Here is a 25,585-nt window from a genome sequence, read left to right as displayed (position 1 = left end):
TACTTAAAAGAAGCCCAGTAGAGGGGGGACCACCACCACATAGGCAGGGCTACAGATGAGAGGACTGATTATGGAGCACACAGTGCTAAAATCCCACTCTGATTTTATATCCTACAAGCCGCTGTAGCAGGTAATTTCAATCCATGAACAGTTTTGCAGAGGATTTAGAAGAAGCTGGCAGCTGAGAAAGGAGACAGTGTGGGGGTAACACAGCTGGATAGCAGCCTCCACATGTCAGGTTTTCATTTCCACAGCAAACCAGACTGCCAGTTTGATTCTCATCAGCTGTCCTTGAGCTGCATTTGGAAATGTGCTCTAGAATCTCTCTATAGACCACCAGAGGGTGGGGGGGATGGACAGACTCAGACCAAGGGAGAAGCAGCCATAATGTCTCTGAGACTGAGACCTACAAAAGTGTAAAAAGGCCATAACTCTGAAGGTTTGTCTACATAGGAAAGTTTTACCAGTTATACCATTATAATTATATTGGTGTAGTTAAACTGATAGTGTTATATTGGTATAATCCTCCCTAGGAACAGGAAGAGAGTGGCTTTTTGGGGTTTTACTTAAACCCCTTCCAAAGTGACAGAGGGTAAAGTGAAAAAGGCATGCCTACGCTAAGCGTGTCCACAGAGGGAGCTAGGCAGATCTAAAGTCACACTTTGGGTTATACCAAGGTAACTTTCTCCTGTAGACAAGTCCTCTGATGTCTGAGTCCCCCAGCCACGTAGTATGTTTCAGTACATTTGCAACATAGATAGCACCAACTGCACAGAAGAAAGAAATCCTTACCTAGTCATTGCTGGTGTTGTGCTTCTCGAAATTTCTCCTGTCTCTCTTGGTCACCCCTCTCTGTCTGTGAAAGGCTGCTCCCCAATTGGCTTCTAGCCAAACAAACATTGCTGCCTCCCATTCTCACGCAATCAGAGCCACTGCAGAAAAGCAGCTGTGCCCAGTTAACCCTTACTGGTGTCCTTCCTTTTCTCCAACTGTGCATGTGGTGGTTGTGGCTTTACTCACCCCAGAGGCCTGCACACCCCATAACAATCCTGGAACCCAGTTGACCCTTATTTTCCCCCTTAACATCCCCACCCCCAAGTAAAGAGGGCTGGATATTGCTTTGTCTGGCACCTATTAACTCTGCTTCTTAAACAGCCAGCCAGTCTACACAGGGCCCCGGAGTAGTGACTTACACTATTTAGCATGATTCTTTGCTAAGTCAGCCATACTCAGATAAAAGGTAGAATCCTTCCTGCTGCTTTGTATAGGCATGAAGGGTCCTAAGTAGAGAGGACGAACCGGGGTTCTGATGTGCAGGTGGGGGAACAATCTGTGGTGATCTGTTCAGGTACTCAGCACCTTCTGCATGTTGCAGAGATTTCCTCCAGGAGAGAGGGAAATGCTTAGGATGGGCTGGGATGGTGGTGAGTGGGTGCGCAACTACCAAACTACTTGTACATCTCAGTTGAGCAGAGGGTGGGCTGTGCTACAATGAGTAGCATTCATTTATGCCAAGATTTGCTACTTACATTTGATAACTTTGCTATGTGGAGCTTCAGCTCCCAAGCTCAACACCCTTCTGGAGAGCCAAACCATGCATAATTGATAGTGTGCAGTGTTATCCTACTGTGGCAGCTACATAGGCGCCGACTCCATGGACACTCCAGGGCTCAAGCACCCACCAGCCCCCCAGTTGCTGATCAGCTGTTTGATGGCTGGTGGGAGGTGCTAGGGGAAGTGCAGTGGGCCAGCAGGGGACCTGGTGGGAGGGAGCACAGCAGTGGTGGGAAGAGTTGGAACAAGGGGGACCTTGGGGAGGAGCACCCGCCAGGAAAAATAAAAGTCAGGGCCTATGGGAAACTAACAGCAAGACAGTGGGGGTGAGAGTGTGCAGCATTGGTGATGGAGGGAATCTTGTGTCTCAGACTTAAGTATTGGTTCTACTAGGCCACAAGGAGAACGTGGAGGCAAAAACGAGTGTTGCAAGGCAGCAAAGGAACAATTCCAAAGATGTCTGATAAGGATCCCTGGCAATGCAAAGACCCGAGAGCCTGATTCTCCTCACACCAATGGGAATCGGGAGAACTTCCATTTAGATCAGTGGAGTTACATTTGTGCACTGTGAACCCAAGACATATACTGTTAGGCCATGTCTGTACTAGCAGAAAAGGTGTTTTTTTACACGATAGCTAACGCTTTGTAAAATCTGAGTGTAGACAGGGCAAGTTGCAGTTTTACCTCAATGTAGCTGGTTGAGGGGATATTCGTGGGGTTCACTTCAATCACCTATATCAAGGTCAAACTACAACTCACTCTATCTACACTCAGTTAACATTGTAAAATCCAACACAATAGTTCTTTGTAAAATCACTTCTTAAAACTCTAGTGTAGACGGAGCTTGTAAACAAACTTTCCAGATTGTGTCCTTGAAGTATTTATCAACTGCACTGCCGAACTGAGACTGAGTTAAACACTAGGATAGCACTGTGTGCAGTAACGCTGATTAATACCTTCATTGTTCAGCTGTCTGCAAGAAGTGGAGTATCTTGTGGAATTTTAAATGATATAGAATGTGTCCCCTTTTGTTTTACAACAGCATCTCATAAGTCACTCAGGTGAAACTAGTAGATTAGGATACCAAGATAGGCTTAGAAGATTTGGAAGGGGACATAATTGCTCTTTACTTTGTTCAGATTTTTATGGATTTTTAATCGTAGTTCTAAAATGACTTCAGATTCCAGTTTAAAGATCCATAAATAAAATACATCTCAAGATCTGCGAGAGATTAAATGTAATGTTACAGGCTCAGGTAATCAAACTTAATTGTGAACAATTAAACTAATGGAGCCTGATTGAAAGCTAACTGATGTCAATGGGAGTCTTCCCATAACACCAGAGAGCTTTGGATCAGGTCCATAATGGTTACTAGTATGTTAAATGTGACTTCTTTTCAGTTATACTAATATAGGAATTGCTGCACTTCTATTACCATCGGCATGGAGAATGCTCTCTCTTCCCTAGTACATCTTTTTAAAATAAAAATAAGTCCCTGATCCTTCAATGAGGGTACGTCTTCACTACCCGCCGGATCGGCGGGTAGCAATTGATTTCTCGGAGTTCGATATATTGCGTCTCATCTAGACGCGATATATCGAACCCCGAACGTGCTCCTGTCGACTCCGGAACTCCACCAACGCAAATGGCGGTACGGAGTCGACATGGGGAGCCGCGGACGTTGATCCCGCGCCATGAGGACGGTAAGTAATTCGAGCTAAGGTACTTCGACTTCAGCTACGCTATTCACGTAGCTGAAGTTGTGTACCTTAGATCGACCCCCCCCTCCAGTGTAGACCAGGCCTGAGATCTGTGCGAGAAAATCCCTGCATCCGTACAGAGCTCAGTTGACGCCAATCGGGCTCTGCTCATGCAGATCACGTTAAGAGATTTTAAGGTCAGAAGGGACCATTATGATTATCTAGTCTGACCTCCGGCCTAACACAGACCCTAGATCCTCATCCGGTGATTTCTGCATCAAACTTTTGTTTGGGCTACAACATATATTTTAGAAAAAGTTAAAGAAAGATTTAAAGACCTCTAGTGAGACAGAATCCACCATGTCCCTAGGTAAGTTGAAAGTTAATTATCTTCACTGTTAAAATATTGCACTACATTTCTAGTCTGATTTTGTCTAACCTCAGCTTCTGACCATTAAATGTGATTATGGGTGTTTTTGGCTAGATTGAAGAGCTACTATCAGGAATCATGCAACTACTTGTACACCATGATCAAAGTCACTCCTTAACCTTCTCTTAGATAAGCTAAACACATGAAGTCTCTCACTAGGAAGTGGGTTTTCCAGACCTCAAATTATTCTTGTAGTTCTTTTTTGTACCTTTTCCAATTTTTCAACATGCTCCATGAGATGTGGACATCAGAACTGGAGACTCACTAATATATGTATTTTAAACGGAGACAATGCCATCTCTCTACTCCTACTTGATATTCCCCTGCTTATCTACCTGAGGATTATGTTCTCTCTCTCTTAGTTACAGCATCGGACTGGGAGCTCATATGCAGATGGTTACATACCATAATCCCTAAATCCTTTTCAGTTTAACTGCCTTCCTGGATACTATCTCCCCTCTTGTAACTATGGCCAGCTTTTTTTGTTTGTTTTTGTTTTGTTTTGTTCCTACATATGACCTGGCATTTGGCTGTATTGAAATGTGTGTTGTTAAAATAAGCTGGTTTTTATCAAGCAGTCCAAATTGGTCTGCGTAATTGACTAGTCCTATCATTATGTACTCCACCAGTTTTTGTGTTGTCTGCAAATTTTACCATCAATGATTTTATATTTTCTTCCAGATCGTTGCTAAAGATATCAAATGGCTTTGAGCCAAGAACAGATTCCTATGGGGCCTCACTAGAAACATCTCATAGGATAAGGATTCCTCATTTACATTTACTTTTTAAGATCTATGAGTTAGCCAGTTTAATGTGGGTTACACTGATTCTGAAGACAGCTAATGTTTTAAAATTAGAATGTCACACAGGACTAAGTCAAATATAGAATGTCAACGGTTACCTTTACCAATCAAACTTGTAATCCCATAAAAGAAAAGATATCAAGTTTGCTAGACAAGACCTATTTCCCATAAAATACTTAGTCCTGCCTTGAGTGCAGAGGACTGGACCAGAAGACCTCTCAATGTCCCTTCCAGTCCTACAATTCAATGATTCTATAAAATCATGTTGATTTGCATTAATTATGCTACCATCCTTTCATTCTTTATGGACAGCATCCCATAGCAGCCTTTCTATAATTTTGCCCAGGATCTATGTTAATTAAATATGTCAGTTAAAGTATGTGTCATCCTATTTATCCTATTTAAGTTTTGGCATATTACCTTTTTTTCCAGTCCTCAAGAACTTCCTTAATGTTCCAAACATTTTCTAAAAGTCAACATTATTCGTTCAGAGAGCTTCTCGGACAATTCTTGTAATAACTTGCAACCAAGAGTATCTTGATCCTGCATTTAAAAAAGTTTAAAATTTCGGGATTCGGGCATAATAAATGTTCAAGTCAACTATGAACCAACAATTATATGCATAAGCACAACATAATTTAAATAATTTGACCCAAACATTTTTTTAAACATGAATATTTACTAACATAAATAAACAGGGTTTTATAACAAAAGGATGGGAAAATATTTACAATTTGCACATACATAATGAAACAGCAAGTGCACAACTGGTCACGTCAGGATTTCTTCTTTTTTATTTTTTTAAGCCCTCTTCCAAGCCACTAACTTTAATCAGTTCTGCAAAGTTCATATTTTTTCACAAAAACTACTACAAATGTCAGATAAAAGTTCATTATCATTAATAATTTAGCAGCATGGAGGATTTTCAAATGGAGACAGTGTTACTAACTTCTTCATACTGAACAACAAAATAAGGATAGCTCTGGTCATCGTTAAAAATGACAAAGATCTGAGGTTCAAAGTAATTGTCCACACAAGAGTCATAAAGGTCACTGGTGATGCTGCCAGGGTTCACAGGTGGCGGTCTTCTCATAGTATGATTGCCCACTGTGTATCTTCCTGTCAGTACTTTAGCCAAAAACATGTAATGAACTCCTTTGGGTGACCTTTTGGAAAAGTTATGAGAGTAGCTCGCCTTTCTGGCAAAGTAACTGCCTTGTCCAAACATGGTGGCATGCTTCCCACAGACTCGTGGATCAAAGTTGTGCTTGCAGATTCCATCCACTACATCTTGGGAGGTACCATGGAACAGGTGCCTTTCATTCATTATTCTGTCAAGCCCTGTCATTTTTTTAGACATATATTCCCTTTTCCTGGAATAGAAAAAGAAAAAAGATGAATTTTCAGTGCAGCTCTATGGATAAAAAGTTCTCGACATATTAGTGCTATCTTGAATGTTAGAACTGCAAAAGGTAAAATTAGAACACTTCTTCAATATGTCAAAATGTAGCATATAACCTTATTTCCTGAACATGTGTGTAAGATGTATACTGATGTTTATTTTTCAAGCAAAATTATTCAACTTACAGCTGTTGCTTTTTTTTTTTTTTTAAAAGAAGAGATTTGATGAAGTTTATATATTCTGCTTAACAATCAGATAATATTTCATGGCCAACACCATCATTTCTTTTTTATTTCAGAAGGGAAGTTTTCCAACATGATAAAAGAAGACTATTTATATGGACTCACCTTTTATATTTCTCCCAGAGAAACTGGTTTTGCACTCTTTGTATTTTCAAAATTCTATATTTGGTCTCTGGCACAGTCTTGTGAAACAGATTGTAAATGGTTCTGTAGCTTTTATCTTCTTTAGAAACAGGCACTTGGATGAAGTCCTGAGCTGGATCCATACTAATCCAAGTTTCAGGATAAAGGTTTGGAGAGGTAACAGCAGTCGGAGATAAGACTTGTGAAGAGGCTTGTTCAGCTGATGTAGAAGGTATTGGAGGATTGCCACCCAGAGTCCTAGTTTGGGAAAGAGAGAGTTTGCATTTTAAAAAAAATCAGAAATAAAAAAAGACTTTTAAACTACAATTATTTAGTTATCAAGGTTCAGACCAGATGTTCACAATGGCCCTTCTGACCTTAGTCTATGAGATTCTCTTAAACTATTGCTGCTTTACGGCTATAAAGCAATGCAGTAAGTTATATAGCTCAAATTCTTGTTTAAAAAGAGCATGCCAAACATCTTATCTGTTTAGTCCCTAGTCCTGCGTCCATTCAAACCAATGTCAAAACTCTCATAAGCTTGCCTGAGTACAGAATCAGTTCACTAAGGGGGAAAAATCTCAGTGAAAACACCACTGGTGGAAACTGATTGTCATAGTAATTAGTAAGGCTTCTAATCTGCAGAGAAACTTAGAATGAGTTGCTACATGGGTCAGGGGTAGATAATTGTTTCTAAATCTCTCCTACAGACAGAACGCTACCAAATGGAAGTGGAATTATTTTACAAACTTTCTGAGATTCATTAACCGTTTCCGTTGAACAAGCAACATACAAAATAAGAACAAAAGAACATTTTGAAACTCCCTTTGAACACCTTTCAAGAAGAAAAGGCCCGCATGATTTATGATCCTGGATAAATAATGGGTAAACATAAGTAATACCACAAAAGATAGCTGAATTTCAGTGTTGCGTATTATTGCTCTAATGTCCTGAGGAAAGCTCTCTAGAATTAGTTGCTTTTACTTGCATATCTGCATTTGTTTATTTTCATGCCTTGAACCAGCCTCTGTTGCCAGGAGTGCTGCCAGGTAAGAGGTGACACATAGGAGGGAGGAGCAATGCTGCTGTCTGTAAAGGCTGTGGCAGCAAAGGACCATTCAAGCCAGAGGGAGGAAAACTGTAAGTGTTGGCTACATGTACATTTGGTTGGATTATTAAAATGCACAAAAATAAATAGAGGGTGAAATCCTGGCCCTGCTGAAGTCAATGGGAATTTTGCCAGTGATTTCAGTGGAGCCAAGATTTCACCCATAGTGAATAATTCCAGTTCTGAAGCATGTTTCATGCTTGTGGGCAGGTACATTTAAGACTGGCTAACTTTAGAAAACTAGCAGTTTCTGGCTTATATTCACCTGATTAGGGACCTGAAGCTGCAAGCCTTATTCAACTGAATTATGCTTGCTTAATTGAGTAGTCCCATGGTCGAATAAGGCTGTGGACAGTCAGGTTCTATGAGCTTAAAATTTGAGGGCCAGAACTTCACCTATTTACATCATCTGTAGCTCCACAGAAGTCAATGCAGCTATGTCAGTTTGCATGAGCTAAGCACTTGACCTCAACTCATTTTACAGTTGCCAGACTCAGGCACTGGAGAAGCAGGAAGGAAGGAAGTTGATATGGACACTTTCCTCTGATTCCAGGGCCAAGCCTTGGCACAGGTGATCAGTAAAGAGTAGTCATGAGTAAGCAATACCACTTGGCCAAGATCAAATTATGAAACTGCCAATCTCTGACTTAGACTTTGACACGCAAGGTACAGCTGTGTATCGAATCTCAAGCAGTGGAGCTCATATTAAGCACACCCTTAAAGTTACTAGGTCACTTTTATTTTACAAAACTTATCACTACTGAAACAGGAAAAATCTATGTGCTCTGGCTAGGAGAAAAGACAGACGTGAGAACATTCTGTTTATCAACTGGCTACATTAGAGGTGAGTTGAGTATTGTCTACATCTCAGGCCAAATCCTGCTTGCCTTCCTTATATAAATAGTTGACTTTAGGTCAGTGAAACTCACTGGATGGGAAAGGCAAGCAAGATTTAGCTCCCTATGCCAACTTTATAAAAAAAAGTTTACTATGGCACTATGTGTATCTAAGAATTTGCTGAAGGCATCACTATTGCAGCCAATTTCCTTGGGTTAAAGTGTGGTTCTAGTTGAAAAGTGTGTAAAACTGGCAATTTCTTACTCAGTCTGCTCTCTGTGTATTCAGAGACTCTTTACTGACTAAGTTATATTCTCCCTGCTTTTCATAGCAGAGCCAACACAACTATGGGAGCTGGATTCTATTCTTGTTCATGCATCATCAGCAGAATTGTCAATTAAGTTCTGATTGCAGAATCTTTATTGTTGGTGATGTGTAAGCTAGAAAGAATGCAATATGACTTTCTGATTAAAGGCTGAACTTACAGGGCTAAAAAATAGTTAGTTTTTTTTTTAAAAACAGTTTTTCTATCAGATTTGATTTGGGTCTCTGAGAAACAACAAACAGTGATCCCTGAAACACCATTTTTAACAAGATAGATTTAAGCATAGTTCTACTCCGAAAAGTATCTCCTTACATAGTTCTCATCTGTTCTACAATGCTGAAAAGTAGAACCACTAGCCAAAATCTGATCTTAGTTACAGCCCTATTATAAACACAACAACTCCATTGACTTCAACTCTGGATTTATTTGTACCAGTTTAACTGAGCTCAGAATTTGGCCCACTATGTTCATTAATATCTTACAGGAAACCCAGAGGATGGATTGTAAATGTACCTTCCTAATGATTTTGTAGTAATTGTTTGTGATATTACAATGGGGGTTGGTTTGTTGCTTTTTTGCTTGAAGGGGAAAAGGGTCAGTGGGTAACAAAGTTACAATAGAACCTTATTAATTCATGCTGGTGATTGGAAGACCTTGTGCAAATTAACAAAATGTTACAGATTAGAGCGTAAACAAGCAAACAAAATCATTAAGGATATTTCATCACTTAATGTACTTTCTTCCTTTATTTTGACAAGTGTAAATTAATTGTAAGCATTTATAATACATGAAAAATCATTAAAAAGTCAACTGTTGTCAACCATTATCAGACATTTATCACAACTCCTACATTAAGTATCCTATCCTCTCTCTTATTTTAGAGATAGGAAAAAAGGGGCAATCACTGTTTGTAACTGGTGGCAAATGTTGACTTTTCAATGGCAGCCACTGTACTTGATAGTGAACTAATGAAGTACTATAGAATATTTTGTAAAGTAATAAAGTCTGAATACTAAGATCCCTCCTACAGCACACTGCTATCTTTCACTAATAAGTGGTGAGAGATAACTGGGTTATTTGTGAAAAGTCTCAGGGGTACTGCATTAAGAACTACAGAGGTTTATGACAGGACAGTGGAAATTTCACTATGAGTCTACTAAAGTCACTAGGAGTTGCAGATTTCCAGCACCTTTCAGGATCAGACCCTTAAACTATAGTAAAACAGGCACTCAGCAAAATATCAGTTGGATATGAAGGAAAACACCTCACGTCTTTATTTTCCCCCTAAGATTAGAAGCAGAAGTGTTATAACTAGAAGTCCATGTTTTTATATATTTACTCTTTTTTCCAATATCGTTTTATAGTTCTTGGTTTTCCCCACACCAGACTATAACTGAAAATATTTCCAACAATTACTTGTTCAAGGCCCTGAACAAATTAACTTTCACCTCACAATTATGATGCTATAACACTTTAGCAAGCTAATGAGCATTCTAGACCTAATACAGCAGTTAAATCTTCTTTGATTGGCCCAGCATGACAAGCTGCCAGTCAGACTAATGACTTCCACCCCTTTGCTAAGAGGACAATATGTTCCTAACTACTGGACTCTGACAATGTTTCCAGCTGTGCTGGTGAGATCACAAAAATGGCATTTTTATGAGTTCTAATCAAAAAGGATTACAATGCAACACTTTTCTCATTTGGTCTTTGGGTGAACAAGTTCACCCCCAATGCAGAGGATGATAAAACAAGGCATGCTTTATCTCTAATTGTTCTTGAAAATGATAAAGTGTTTTTAAACATTTGTTTTTTATGAAGCCAGAACTGATGGCTTGGTGATCACTAAAGAGAGTGAGAAGCAGAAATGTGGACAACAGTTTGGCAAGTTTCAAGTACATCTGTACCTCTCATGTTCAGAAGCCCAAATTTGGGTACATCTGTAAATTATATCCTTTTAAAAAGAAAAAAAAGCCAGCCAGCATGCCCTAGTGGGAAGGATGTTATTCATCCTGCAAGGTGTTAAGTGCATAGATGCCAGCATTGTGAAAGCCTTGGCTGGTATGATTCTCTACATAAGCTGGGAGCCTGGGGACAGGAAGGTACTCAGCCACAGGAGGGCCACGATGGATTGGGGTGAATGTTAGCGTCATATGAATATGGATACAGTGTGTCTGGAGTTCAGATACACACCCAGATGTCCGTCCAAGCTGCTGGAGGTCCCAAGCTCCTACATCCCACAACAGGCTTTCCCTCATGACAGCAGGCCGGTCCTCCCCACCTTTCATCCACTCTCAGAACCAGGGGCCAAGTGTTCCCTTTCACTTCTTGCCTCAACCCCTCCTGCTTGCATTAGAATTCACAGAATAGCTGAGGCAGGGTGACAAAGGAGGAGCAGTCAGCTAAAGGTTGGCTCTCCATAGTACCACCTAGTAGTTGGAAGCTGAGAGCCAAGCCAGTAGAAATACAGAAATTACATTGCAGTATCCAACACTGTTGATATTATGGTGACATTTCTGAAAGTGCTGACTTCTTTAAGCACTGAAGTTCTACTATTTCACGGTTTGCAGCATGCACTAGATAGAAGTACAAGAGTGATCCCATTTAGGTAGCTAATCAACAACACAAACTGCTACCAGAAATCAGTGCCTGCTCTCTCAAATAAGACTTTGCCTGAACAGAAGGATACAAGGGCTGGGGAGAGTAGAAGGCTCCTTATGCCTTCTACCAAACGTGTGCACCTGTGTAGAGTTGCGCACTACTGCAGGTTAGATTTTGAGTACAGGCTAGAAATCATATTCAAGGGGAGAAAATGGCTACTCACGGGTGCAGTAAGTTAAATATAGATCCAGTTTCTTCCTATCACATCCCCGACATTTTGTGGCCAGCACTTTCCAACTATTTGCTTGTATGCAAGTGATTTCAATGGATTGGGGACTTTAAAGGTTTGTGCTCAGCTACAGTAGGGTTGTGCCCTGTAGGCATTCTAAAGTGCCAGGCCAGAAAAGGCCATTAAGCGTTGGCATGCCATTTCCCTGCTCCATTGGTCATGGAACACAATCCTCCATGATCAATAAATCAGTATGTTTCAGAGATAGGCTTGAACTTAAACCTCAGCTTCAAACATTTGGAAACATAATGCACATTGAGCTCAGGAATTCACAGCTCAGGCTGATTCCTGTTGTGGGACAATGGAGGGTCATTTCAGAATTGGCACTTAACTACAGTATAGTGCTATAATTGAGATATTTTGCTACTGTTATTACTTAAGTTACTTTTCAGTGAACATCTCCAGTACATGCCCAAGGAAATCTACACTGTGCATGAGAAAGTCAGAGAAAAGAACTTTAAGCCTAATACTAGAGTTATTCTTTGCTTCTACTTCTAAACTGCTGAGCAGTGTTGCTGTGGGCTGTTAAATAGTTGCAGAGTTTCACCACAGAGATGGCTGCACTCAACTGTGTGCGGGGTGAAGTGATTCTGCTACATGTTTATAAATCTATTGGTAAAGTGTTCAAAGCTTTGGGATCTTTCTAAGTGAAAAATCTATGGTCCTGGTTCAGGAAAGCACTTAAGCACCTTTCCTCTATAAGAATGCTTTACTAAATCAGGGCCCATATTTATACATAAAAAATAAGTATCACTAATTCAGAAATCCTACTAGATTGAGTACCAAAGCACTTGATTTGAGTTGAGAGGCCTGCAGTAAATAATACTGGACAATACCTATTATTTCTAGATTTTCCTAGCCAGTAAGGAAAAATTCCCTCTGTCATGTCTTAAAGAAGGAAAGTAACCATTGTTGAAGGACCTTTGAAAAGTCCCCTTTCACAGTAAAAGGTTTTCAACCTCCCCCGCCCCAGGATACCTACTGTAAGAATGGCATCAGCACAATACATGAGCGAAGAAGGGGTCTCCTCTTGATTTCTCTTCGGAAACATGCATTTTGTTGGAAGCCATCTTTGATGTTCAAGATATACTGATTGTGCCAGGTAACAAACCGGACCTCTTTCAGACCCCGACAGTTGGCTTCTTCTATCAATCGTACAACAGGCTGTTTGAGAAAGAAAGAAAGAAAACTAAGTTATGGTAACTTAATGCAAAAGAACTAACGCTGCTTCTATCTTCAACTGTTTTTGTAAAGTGTTTTTAATAATATAACAGTTCAATTACCCAGCTAAAAGGTTAAATGGGTATTTGTCTAATCACATTATAAACCTCAAATGTCTGCTTCAGAAGCACTAATAAAATGGAGAATTACATTTAATATGATTTACATATTCATTTTATTCATTTGCATTTAGATTGTTCTTCATTCAAGGATCTCAGAATGCTTGACAAATATAAAATAAGTCTCACTATACTCCTGTGAGAGTGAGAAATAATAGCATCCACATTTTACAGATGGATAAACTGAGGCACAGAAGGGTTAAGTGACTTGCTGAAGCTCATACAGCAAGTCACTGGTAAAGATGAGAATTGAACACAGGAATCCCAGCATTAAACCATTCATCTGCCTTCCCAAAGTGAGTTTTCAGAACAATGAACTGATCAAAATGAAAAGTTTTCTCCTTTAAGGATAAGTCTCTATAACATATTCTCTCATACCTTAAAATCAGTTTTTTGGGATTAGCCACACGGCCCTGAAACTAGCATGTGTTAATTTGCTCTTAAATTTGATAGTACCTATTAGTCAGCTTCCACATTTAAAATGTTATCACAGGTCACTTGTGGAACAAAAGTTCAGCAGAGCATAGTTCTCATTTTATTGCTGTCTCCGCTGGCTGTATGCAGTATTGATTCTATTCAACAGTCACCCTGATGGTTAAGTAATTTTCTACATTTGTGTCTGTTTCTAAAGGAGGAATTGGAGACTAATGCACAGAAATATTATACACCTTTATGTAACAAAGTGCAACAGTGTTCTCATGATTCTGGTGATGCACTTGGAACTAACTAGTTTCATTCTCTGATACCAGTGGATTTTGGAAACATTGCTCCCTGAGCCAATAGACTCTCAAAAAGAGGAAAGCATTACAGAGGTTTAGTGGTTCTGTTTTACTAAAACTCTTCTTGTGGTTCTCTACTTCTGTGTTTTTACAGAAACAAGTCTAAGCCAGGTACAAGCTGAAAATAAATCTAATCCTATAGGACCAGCCCGTACTCAGCAGCTCTGCAGGTATACAAGGAGAAAAGGGCACACAGGAAAGCGTAGTCTGTTGTCTGAATGGGTGCTCTGCTTCTGCTTGCTGGGGAACTCTGAGAAGGATTCTGCCTCCTTGAGGCACAGTCCCTCTTGGCACTCCAACCTGGGGCAATGTGGCTCCACACTGCCCCAATGCAGGTGCCCCTAATGCAAGATTAAGCCCAGCAGATGAAATTCAAGATCCTGCCCCAGTTCACTAAGACCAAGTAAATGAGTTTGAACAGGGGAACTATGTGGAGATTGGGGCTGGGCAGAACTAAAATACACTGCTAACCTATAGGTAGGGGTTACGTAGTCACACAGCTGCTACTCCAATCTCTTCACTAGAGTAGTTGATGAAACCAATGGGAAGCACCTTCACAACACTTTGGTCAATGAATCAGGCCAATGATAGAACCACTGGCCAAGTCCCTGTTCCTTCCCTGCCCCAGCCCAGAGCCTCTGCACTTGCAGAAGGACTGCGGTGTTCTGCAGTCCTGGAAGCTTTCTATGGCCATACGATTCAGGGTGAATTTTGACAACAGAGAAACAAAATCTTTGCTATATTATACATCAATAGATTCGCAGTGGAGACGAAAACTATTCAGCCCCCTGCAAATGAGGAGTATTGGCCCCCTGAGAAAGAACACATCAAATATTATACAGATTACATTTGTTTTGGGCAAAGAGATCAAGAAGGAGTGATACCCACTCCACCTGAGCAGGTGTTTCCAATTTAATTTTGGTCCAAAACAGGTTTATGGAAAGTTTCAGATACCTCTGAGTACTCTCTCCAGCCAAAATGGTCCCTGCAGAAGTATTTCCAGACTGTGTAGTAGTTGGAATTGGAACTGGTGCAGGATGGTGTGGACAGCCTCCGCATTTGGTCAAACTCAATGGTTTCATACAAGTTCATAACATTCAGATCTACCAAAAACTCATGTCCCCTGGAAAGAATAAGAAAAACAAAGAATTTTCAATTTTTAATCCATCCAAGGACACCTTGGGGGGGGGGGGGGGGTTGGAAACAATGCTATTACAACATGTCTCAATTGCACCAGGCTTATCCACTACTGGCAAGCTAAACTAAGGTGGAACTCTGAGCACTCAGGGTCAAATTCTGTACTCATACCTCAAGCAACCGCATGGACTTCAGCAGGGCTGCATGGGATGTAAGTGGACACAATTTGGGCCTCCCTATTTATAGCCAGATTACGGCAAAACATGGCTCTGTACAGCATGGAGCTGTACCATCTTGGGGGGGGGGGTCAGGAAGTTCCAGAACTCCAGGTTGTGTATCTACTATTCCATATCTTAGGATGCTGCAGGATGTTTCACTCTCTCTGGCTGGCCAATGAGGAGGAAAAGCAATGGAGCCACAACCCTACTTTCTCTCCACCCCCTTTGTAGAAAGTGTTAAAAGGGGTTTGTCACTGCACTCATCCTCCTATTATAGGGACCACCTGCTCCGTGCTTAGAGAATAGAAGAGGGGAAGGTTCCTAGTTCTTTTTCCAACAAACACAGACTATGGGCAATCTAACCCTTAATATATCGATTAGGACACTGGTGAGGAAATATTGTATAAGCACAGAAAGAAAAGAACCTTCCTAGTACAGAGATATTTGTTCATTATAGATGAGTTATGGAAAGATCAATATATGCATCCTTGACAGTTGTAGCATACTATCAAGCAAATACATCACACAACCCTGTTTGATGAAGCAGCCAAATACTATTCAAAAGGTTATTCTTGTGAAAGTTAGTGCTTCAGGGAAGAAGCAGAAATTTAAATGTCTCCAGATGAGGAGCATCTGCTGCTAATCCACTGGAGAGTTCAATTATCTTTCATCACATGTGCGGCAGAAAAGAACTGACATAATATGAAAAGAGAAACTGATTTCACTATTATGAAGCTTACCCAGAGAAATATTTGCTTTTTGTTCTGCTAGCTGTATTGCTGCTACAAATCAACACTTCCACATGCAACTTTTATATAAAAGTAATTTAGTGCTTTCAGAAGTATAATGAGAGAAAATTGATATTACCTATCAAGAGTCGGAGCCTATATTCTTTACCTCACGGAAAAATATATGGCTGTTATGCTGATGTAGGAGTCATGTTTAAATGTGGCATCAGTATGGTTCAGCAAAAATGGCTTCTAACACCACTTGACCAGCAATTATTGAGGGAGATAACCAATGTTTTACAGAATGTTTTGCTCTAAGCAAACAATCCCCACTGGCCAGCCAAACTGTTTGAAACCAGTTTCAGAGGAACAGCAAAGATGGTCTTGACCCTCAGTTTTGAATTGATCCAATCTAAACATCTCTCTCTAATTTGAGGGTGTTTGGATTTGTGTTCAAAAAGGCTATTCATATGAAGTCTTTAAGTCCCATCTCCAGTTGAAGCTGCATGTACACAGATCCCAAGCACAGTTCCTAAGCCACTAGAGCAGGGGTAGGCAACCTATGGCATGCGTGCTGAAGGCGGCACGCGAGCTGATTTTCAGTGGCACTCACACTGCCCAGGTACTGGCCACTCATTCAGGGGGCTCTGCATTTTAATTTAATTTTAAATGAAGCGTCTTAAACATTTTAAAAACCTTATTTACTTTACATACAACAATAGTTTAATTATATATTATAGACTTATAGAAAGAAACCTTCTAAAAACGTTAAAATGTATTACTGGCACACAAAACCTTAAATCAGAGTGAATAAATGAAGACTCGGCACAGCACTTCTGACAGGTTGCCAACCCCTGCACTAGAGACAGGGCGTAGGGGAGTTTTCTTGCGAGACTATAGAATGGGGCCTAAGCAGTGGTTTATGAAATTATGAACTTCACCTCATTGATAATAGCCTTCAAAGACCTTAAAATATTCCATTATCCTTAATGAATGTGTTACGGTTTATTTACAAAAAATATTTATGACTCACATGTGAATAGCTTTATTTACAGTGGTGGGCTAGAATGTTAGATTTTAACTCATGGTGAGAAGCACCTTACTTTTTGCATGAGTATATCACAACCTAGCCCCTAGGTTGTAAGCTTTTATGGGCAGGGGATATGTCTTATCTATGTTCTGTAAAGTGCAGTATAAATTTTTACTGAGATACATGGGTGTTTAGTAATACCATAATAGTATTTCTTCTTTGACAATTTGCATATTTTCATAGTTGTTTGAAAAGAGATGTTTATGGGAGCCCCAGCAACAAATCACACATTTGTGCATATACTGGACTTTCTGCCTACTGTTTTAAAAATAGGATTCCATTTTCTATAAACTGCCATAAAATTAATTTACAGCAAGTTTCTGTGTTGTCAGCCAATAAATAAATAATAAAACCAGGAAGTTTAAAAACTACTACTTAGTAGCCAACCGAAAAATACTTTAAAGATCAGTGGTTTATTAGCAAATGGGAGCTTAAACCTGGACATTCAAAGGAATGAATGATTCCACAGGAACACTGATCACAGTGCAAAGAGACAGCTTTGTGGGGATCAAAGCATACGTGAGGCATACCTATATCTTTCTGTATAAAATAAATGATCAGTTCCTGACAGGCCTGCACAAAGCTGCTTACACAGTATCACTCCAGTCTTACAAGAATCAGATTTCTTTAGTAAAATGACTAGGATTAGCATACTGCCCAGCTAATGCTATTGGTTTTTACTTATATGTTATTTACATGCTTTCACATTTCGATAGTTTTTCACTTAGAGCTAATAACTCAGATGAATGAATCTTCTGAGTATTATCAAATGTCATTTAACCCAATGTAAAGTATTTCTTTTTTGCACTGACTATAGCCAGCAAAAATATGGCGAATATTTGAAACGTATATAGTTTGTTTAAAAACTCTGGCATGTTAAACCCCGTAAAAAAAACCAACCCTGCCACATTTGACACTTGTTATGGCAAAAGTAATGGGTACTTAAACATGGGTTAGTAGCACTTCATTGATTTGCTTGAGAAAGACAGGAGAGACTGCAGCTTCTCACATCATTGCTATTCACCTTGCAATCTGTGGTTTTCTATCAAAGAATCACAAGGAATGGGTCTAAATCCTGAGAGGTGCTGAACACAAGTAACTCTCTTTGAACTCCCAATGGGAGCTGTAAATGCGCAGCACATTTCAGGATTTAGTATTATTGTTTCTGTGTTTTGTTTGCTGTTAGGCTCCTGAAGTGCTAGACACGTCCCAGACATACAAGAAGGGACAATGGCGCTTGCTTCCATGAGCTCCCAGTCTAAGGAATTGGCCCAGTTTTATTTGAATGAATAGTTCATGGTATTGTTTTAGCTTAGCTCTCTTTGTTCTTCAATATGCTTTTATATAGTCTTTAAAGGACAGGTATGAGAAAAATACTAAATTACATATTTTCGAGAACAGTTCCATCAGCTGCTCTCTCCTAAACACTCTGGGCCAAATTCACCTCTTTTCTAACATGAAGTTACGCCAGGGATGAATTTGGCTCATTCTCTTTCAGAGACATGTGATTCACTGCTGAGAACGTTCAGTCTCACTGCAGCTGTAGAATTGCGTGATAGAATGTCTCCATCTCGTAAAAATCCACCTCTTTCATATTTATAAATTGCTACATATAAGGCACATTTTGCAAGTCAATCAATACTGTTATCTAAATGATGTCATGTCATAGCTGTGATTCTAAAAAGATTTCTGTTGAGAAGATAGTATAATGTGCAAAATCGCTAGAATAATTAACCATTTGTTCACTACATGTGTTGCCAACATATGAAATTATTACAACCTGAATCTGGATATGAAAAGTAACTAAATCCTGAAAAGGAGGGCTACTTTAGTACTTTCTGTGTCGTCTTATCAGTACCTCCTCCTACCCTATGAAATCTTGATACACTAATTAAATCTGATGATCCACAGCATATTTTAATCAATGCATAATGCACAAACACCCATACTGATTCAGAAATGTGTCCTCTTATCCAGCATTATTTTAAAGAGTAATAACCTATACTTTAGGTAAGAACAGTATGTACAAACCAAACATTGCATGTAAATGATAAAAAATAGGGCTGCCAATTAATCCCAGTTAGCTCATGCAATTAACTAAAAAAATTAAGTGCTATTAATCGCACTTATAACAATAGAATACCAATTGAAATTTATTAAATATTTTTGGATTTTTTTCTACATTTTCAATATTGATTTCAATTACAACGCAGAATACCTATTTTTTATTACAAATATATGCACTGTACAAATGATAAACAAAAAATATTTTTCAATTCACCTCGTACAAGTACTGAAGTGCAAACTCTTTATCGTGAAAGTGTAACTTACAAATGCAGATTTTGTTACATAACTGCACTCAAACAGTGTAAAACTTTAGAGCCTACAAGTCCACTCAGTCCTACTTCTTGGTCAGCCAATCGCTAAGACAAACAAGGTTGGTTACAATTTGCAGAAGATAATGCTGTCTGCTTCTTGTTTACAATGTCACCTGAAAGTGAGAACAGGCCTTTGCATGCACTGCTGTAGCTGGTGTTGCAAGATATTTACATGCCAGATGCACTAAAGATTCATATGCCCCTTCATGCTTCAGCCACCATTCCATGATGATGACCGGTAAAAAAATAATGCAACAATTAAATTTGTGACTGTACTCCTTGGGGGTTGGGGGGAAACTGTATGTCTCTTGCTCCGTTTTACCCATATTCTGTATATATTTCATGTTATAGTAGTCTTGGATGATGACTCAGCACATGTTAATTTTAAGAACACTTTCACAGCAGATTTGACAAAATGCAAAGAAGGTACCGATGTGAGATTTCTAAAAATAGCTACAGCACTCAACCCAAGGTTTAAGAATCTGAAGTGCCATCCAAAATCTGAGAGGGACGAGGTGTGGAGCATGCTTTCAGAAGTCTTAAAAGAGCAATACTGATGCAGAAACTACAAAACCCAAACCACCAAAAAAGAAAATCAACCTTCTGCTGGTGGCATCTGACTCATGATGATGAAAATGAACATGCATCAGTCCGCACTGCTTTGGATCATTATCAAGCAGAACCCATCATCAGCATGGAAGCGTGTCCTCTGGAATGGTGGCTGAAGCATGAAGGGGCATATGAATCTTTAGTGCATCTGGCACGTAAATATGTTGCAACACCAGCTACAACAGTGCCATACAAAGGCCTGTTCTCACTTTCAGGTGACATTGTAAACAAGAAGCAGGCAGCATTATCTCCTGCAAATTGTAACCAACCTTGTTTGTCTGAGTGATTGGCTGACCAAGAAGTAGGACTGAGCGGACCTGTAGGCTCTAAAGTTTTGCATTGTTTTATTTTTGAATGCAGTTTTTTTTGTACATAATTCTACATTTGTAAATTTAACTTTCATGATAAAGAGACTGCACTACAGGACTTGTATGAGGTGAATTGAAAAATACTATTTTTTTTACAGTGCAAATATTTGTAATAAAAATAAATATAAAGTGAGCACTGTACCCTGTGTATTCTGTTAGAATTGAAATTAATATTTGCAAATGAAGTAAACATCCAAAAATATTTAAAATAAATGGTATTCTAGTGTTGTTTAACAGCGCGATTAATCACACTTAATTTTTTAAGCACTTGACAGCCCTAATAAAAAATAAACAATGATAAGAAAACCAGCACTACTTGTAATAAATTACCAGTGTGAACCTGCTGAAACTGTATGCAACTCAAGAATACATACACTTTCTGGAGTGAAACAAGCACCTTCCTGGTATGCAGTCATTTTGTTCCATAACAATAAGCTGTAAACTACTTTATTTGAAAAACAATGCGTGATATCATGAGGATATCATTTCCGTTGAAAAGCTGAGCTATATTATCTGAAGTATTTGCAAGCAGCGTTGTAAATGTGAATTGGTGTGTGTAAAATTTTTCATGAAAATATTTGCAATTCTGTTTGAGGATTTTTGTTTTTTACCTTAAAATATATACTTACCTTTGTATATTTTGACACAAATTCAGAATAAAATATCTAATTTTGAAAAGATCAAGGTTTTTTGTTAGTTTCCTTTTAATAATAGGACTGTTTGGGAATAAAACATGGGCTCAGATTCACTCCTAATTTATCTTATTTTGAAGCCAAAGCACGACACATTGCAATTTTTAATCCACAAAATTCAGCCCTATTCACATAATCACAGTGAAATGCAAAAAAATAAAATGCAATTTTAAAAATGTTTGGTGAATTATTTATAAAGCTCTATTTATACGTCAATATTTTCTTTAATCCCAAACCACAAAGAGCTATATTTGCCACACAAAATGTGTTTTCAAGGCCACAGCCCATCCTAAAGTATCACATAAGTGATAAAGTTCCTTGGAGGACCAAAGTCATAAAATGTTGAATGCTGATAAATTTCACAGGCACCCAAACCATGGCTGGTTACTAATACATGACACTGATCACATATTTAACTGTACTAAAATACAGAATATGACATACACTTTCAACTATGTTATAAGGTGATGAGAAATGAAGTACCATGCAATATTGATGAGCTGTATGAGGAAAAACGTTATTCATTTTAGGGGAATATACTGAACTATGTGGTTGTTTTAGTAGTGTCTTGTTTGCAGCAACTTAGACTTAACAGGTCAGCTTTCCAAACTCAGCATAATGGCTGCATGTAGAAAACCCTCATGCACAAATCATTTAACTGCACCAGCAAATGGGAACTTGGAAGTTTTTCTTATGGCTTTTCTTCTGATAGTTCTTCAGCCAGAGCAAAAGGTCAATTTATTCTTTCCCATAGTAACTATGAGGTTTACATTGTCAGATACTGATCCAATAAACTGACTTGCAATTACCTACCCCCTCTTACATCTGTAATTATGGAGAGTCTATTCACAGCTGAGTCTGCAACTAGTTCCCATTATAAGTCCTATGTTTAGTGTCCTTATAACTCTGGCTAGCAAAAATAGATTGGCATGGAAATTGCTGTTTGCTCTGAAGGCTAAGGAGAATTGTTCTGAAAAGCTTTCGTTAAATTAGTCAAGCTATTTCCTAGTTTCAGATCATTATTGAAAAATCAGTCTGATTTTGTAAATTTGTAGCTCAATGGTTCCCAGCCTTTTCCATACCAGATTCCCCTCCCATTTAGCAATAGAGAGCAGCTCCTTAACACTTGTTGGCAATCCCTAGGTTGAGATCCCATCCATCCAGCTCAAATACAGCTTATTCCTCCTCCCCCTTCAAAAACATTCTTCTTAGTGGATAAAACAAGTTGTAATTAAGAAAATTTAGTAATGATCAGTGTATCTAACTGTAATGTTTACAGTCTGAGAATTTGGTCCTCTGGTGGCTGGCTGCAGCTTAGATGGAACGTAAGAGTCCTCCTATTCTCCACTGTGGCGTCCAGGGGCTTTCCCTTATACAAGTAGTATAGGCCTATATTTCTGAAGCTAGGCCAGGGTTCTTGAGATCACTCTGCATGGTTGTGTAATACATCCAGTCATTGTGGGTGTTTTGGGAGTTGGTTTTCTTTGTAACATGAATGGGACCTACATTTTTTTATTTATTTTTAAATTTCCTGCATAGCCATGAAAATGGAATCCACTACCCATTTCCCTCAGAACTTTGCAAAAGAAAAAATTCAGTGATTTCTTTCAGGATACAGCATAGTAGATTTTTCTTTAAAAAGTCTGAAAATCAAATCTCTCTTAAATAATGGGTGCTTTAAAAATGACTTTTTCAATCTATAGATTAAAAAGGGTGAAGTTTTCAAAACTGAGTTGTACATTTAGATGCCCACTTCCCAATAATTTTGGTGGGAGCTGGGGGCCCAGGTTGCCTAGACATCTTTGAATATCCCAAAATGTTTGACTTTTTTGAGGTCCCTCTAAACTTTGACTGTAAAACTTCAAAATTGACATACATTTAAAATCTAGGAATGAAAATGTTTAGAACAGAAAGTATTATTTAACACGGGCCCTTTTATTTAAGTGCTGTGGATGGCTTTGAATATTTACTTACCTTTCTATAAATGTTTCCATTATTTTAAAATGCTTAAGCTTTTTCAATTGTAACATTTGCTGGTACTCATGCATTGCAACCTTAACAAATGTCCACAAAGTTATTTGTCTGTTAATAGTGCTTCATTTAAAACATTTTCTTCTGTGCCTCAAAAGAAAGACCTATTTCGAGCATATGTAATGCAAAGCCCAGAAACAAAACTAGTTGTGACAGATACAGCAGGTGATTGCATGATTATATTCCTGGGTTAGCTCTGAGATACTGGTGATGAAACTAAATACGACAATGTACCTTTCAATTGTGCAATGCCTAAATGTGAGACAAAGACTAAAATCAGGGACTTCAGAAAAATAAGAGGGCCAGAAGTTTAACGTTATATGGGATCCACTCCTTAGCCAAAATAACTTCATGTTTAACATCAGTATCATGATTTAATATTTCTGATGTATGTAATTAGCCATGTGAGATTGCAGCAGGTAAGCGTGGAACAGATAAATGTAGATATAAAATGACGGTGGTCCTACATAATGTACAATGGACAATGTTTGGATTGGGAATTAAAAACCATCCTAATGGGGATGGGATAAAGTGGGCGCCTTCTCAACCCCTTCTTGAGCTTTCCTCCAAACAATTAACTCCATGCAATAGAGTCCTCCATGTTCCAATACCATTCCTGGATATATTGTATTCTGAGGGAGGGTACCGCTGGTGATGAGATCAAAGGACCAGTGTTGGTCAAGTTATATTATTCAGTTTTTATCTGAAAATGGCACTAGCAGGAATAACAGGATAGGAAATGGTGGAGACAACAGTTAGGAACAGATTTGGGAAAGCAGGAAATTCATTCCAACACTCTGCAGGGTCAAGAGCTACTCCCACTGCCTATTTAGCTGTACAACATGTAACCAATAATAAAACGATACTTGGAATTTCTATAGTACCTTTCAACTGAGAAGGTTAATGCACTTTACAAAAACATTAACAAATTGTGCCTCGCAGCAATCCTATGAGGTAGGTAGATATTCTCATCCCCATTTTACATCCAGAGAAATTGAAACATGGAGAAGCTGTGACTTGTCCAAAGTCACTCAGCAAATCAGTTGTAGAGCTAGGAATTACTCCTGGGGAAATTCTGTGCCAAAAAATTAAAAATTCTGTACACAATATTTTAAAATTTGGCAAAATTCTGCATATTTTGTCAAAACAGAACTATATAATCACACCAGTTTCAATTATTTTGGTAATTTATTTCAAAATACCTGTCAGCAACTGTCTGCAACAATACAGAGAAAAAAAATGCTCCAGGAGTAGAGAGTTAAAGAAACCCCTACCACAACCCAGTTCCTATTTCTCTGTCCCCTCCCCCTAGAGCCCAGCAGGGGGAACAGACACCCACTCCTCCTTCCCCCAAAGCCCAGCTGCAAGGGGTCCCCCACCCCAGACACCCGTACTGCTCCCCACCAGAGCCCAGCTGAAGGACCCCTCCTCTCCCAAGCCAGACACTCGCATGCACCCCGTCCCCCCAGCCCTCAGAGCCCAGCTGCAGGGTGCTCCCTAGCCCAGACACCCACACTCCCTCCCACTCTAGCCCTCAATTGCGCGCCCCTCTCCCCGGCCAGATGCTTGCAACACCTCCCCCCCAGACACCGCGCCCCCTAGACCCAAGAGATCCTGAGGGAGAAACAGCCTGATGCTGGGTCCTGGGCTCCAGTGGAGATTCCTGCATGTTGCCTCCTTCCTTCAGGGCATGCCAGGAACTGCACCTGCCAGGAACCCTCCAGCTCCCTCCCCCTCCCTCTGGCAGCGTCTTCTACTTGCGAGCTGTGCTCTGCTGCGTCCAGCAGGCAGCCTCTAAAGGCAGCCAGCAGCTCTGCAGCCCATTTCTGGGAAGGAAAAGGAAATTCTGTGCAAAAAACATTAATTTCTGAGCAAATTCTGCATGCGCAGTGGTGCAGAATTCCCTCAGATTGTAGGAATAGAGACCGCTTAATAACCTGCCCTGTACTTTAACCACTAACTAGATCATGCTCCTTCTTTAGGAAAGTGGGCTGTTTAATGGAATTTTATTTATATTATGAGAGTAAATATTCTGTACTCTCTTCAGTGAACATCACTTAAGTGAGTATATATATCTTGCATACACACAAAGAGGGCCAAATTCTGTAATCAATTAGACCATGAGACTCTGTTGACTTCAATGAAGTTGCCTCAGTGCAATGTAAAATGGAATTTGGATAACTGTTCCTCTGCACCCAATCCATAGAGAATGGCAATGAAGCCATCTGATATCTATTTTGTATCCTTTACAGCAAGCTTCTTATGCACCTACTAACAGCACATTAAAATCACATGTTGTTCTGTTCAAGGAATATGGCACTCTAATTCTTATGATGAACTTAAATTTAATGAGTGAATAATCTACAGACTATCCTTGTAACCAGGCGATTGTACCATATACACTATGTGCAAACAGAAGTTTAGGAGAAAAATATATTTTTTTTTAATCAGAAGTAATGTGAAAAGGTATGTGGGTTTTAAACTCTGCTCTTAAGTTCAGATACATGTCATGAAACTTACCACATATGTTAGACAACAGAAAAAAAAGAGGTGCACTGATCAACAAAGGTCTGTACAGGAAGTGAAACTCAGTTCCCATCAGACCAGCTGTGATATGAAGCAAGATTAAGAGCTAAACACTATCTAAAAGTATGTAACTGTTGATTTCCTCTGACTCAACCCCGCTCCTCCCTGAAATAGCAAAAGTTTAAAAGCTATTCATGAGAACAACAGATCAACTGTGTCTCCAAATAGATATGAAGTCCTTTTGTGCTAAAATTTGCAAGCTTGGTTAAATCAAA

At 39.3% G+C, this 25,585-nt stretch overlaps 1 protein-coding gene across 3 annotated transcripts in view; it reads right to left on the bottom strand.

Annotated features, from left to right (window-relative positions):
* Nucleotides 1–5,146: 5,146 nt before the first annotated feature.
* Nucleotides 5,147–25,585, bottom strand: part of LOC123377390 (TCDD inducible poly(ADP-ribose) polymerase) — a 72,321-nt gene continuing 51,882 nt past the window's right edge. For all 3 annotated transcript variants that reach the window (XM_045030244.1, XM_045030245.1, XM_045030243.1), the window contains exons 3-6: nucleotides 14,488–14,656; nucleotides 12,397–12,578; nucleotides 6,237–6,512; nucleotides 5,147–5,860 (exon numbers count right to left, since the gene is read on the bottom strand). In XM_045030244.1, coding sequence (XP_044886179.1) covers nucleotides 5,413–5,860; nucleotides 6,237–6,512; nucleotides 12,397–12,578; nucleotides 14,488–14,656 — 1,075 coding nt within the window. In that variant the 3' untranslated portion in view covers nucleotides 5,147–5,412. The remainder of the gene's footprint in view (nucleotides 5,861–6,236; nucleotides 6,513–12,396; nucleotides 12,579–14,487; nucleotides 14,657–25,585) is intronic.

This window comes from Mauremys mutica, chromosome 9 (assembly GCF_020497125.1).
Source record: "Mauremys mutica isolate MM-2020 ecotype Southern chromosome 9, ASM2049712v1, whole genome shotgun sequence".
Taxonomy (NCBI): domain Eukaryota; kingdom Metazoa; phylum Chordata; order Testudines; family Geoemydidae; genus Mauremys; species Mauremys mutica.
Note: the sequence above shows the minus strand (reverse complement) of the source record. Positions and strands in the feature narration are given on the sequence as shown.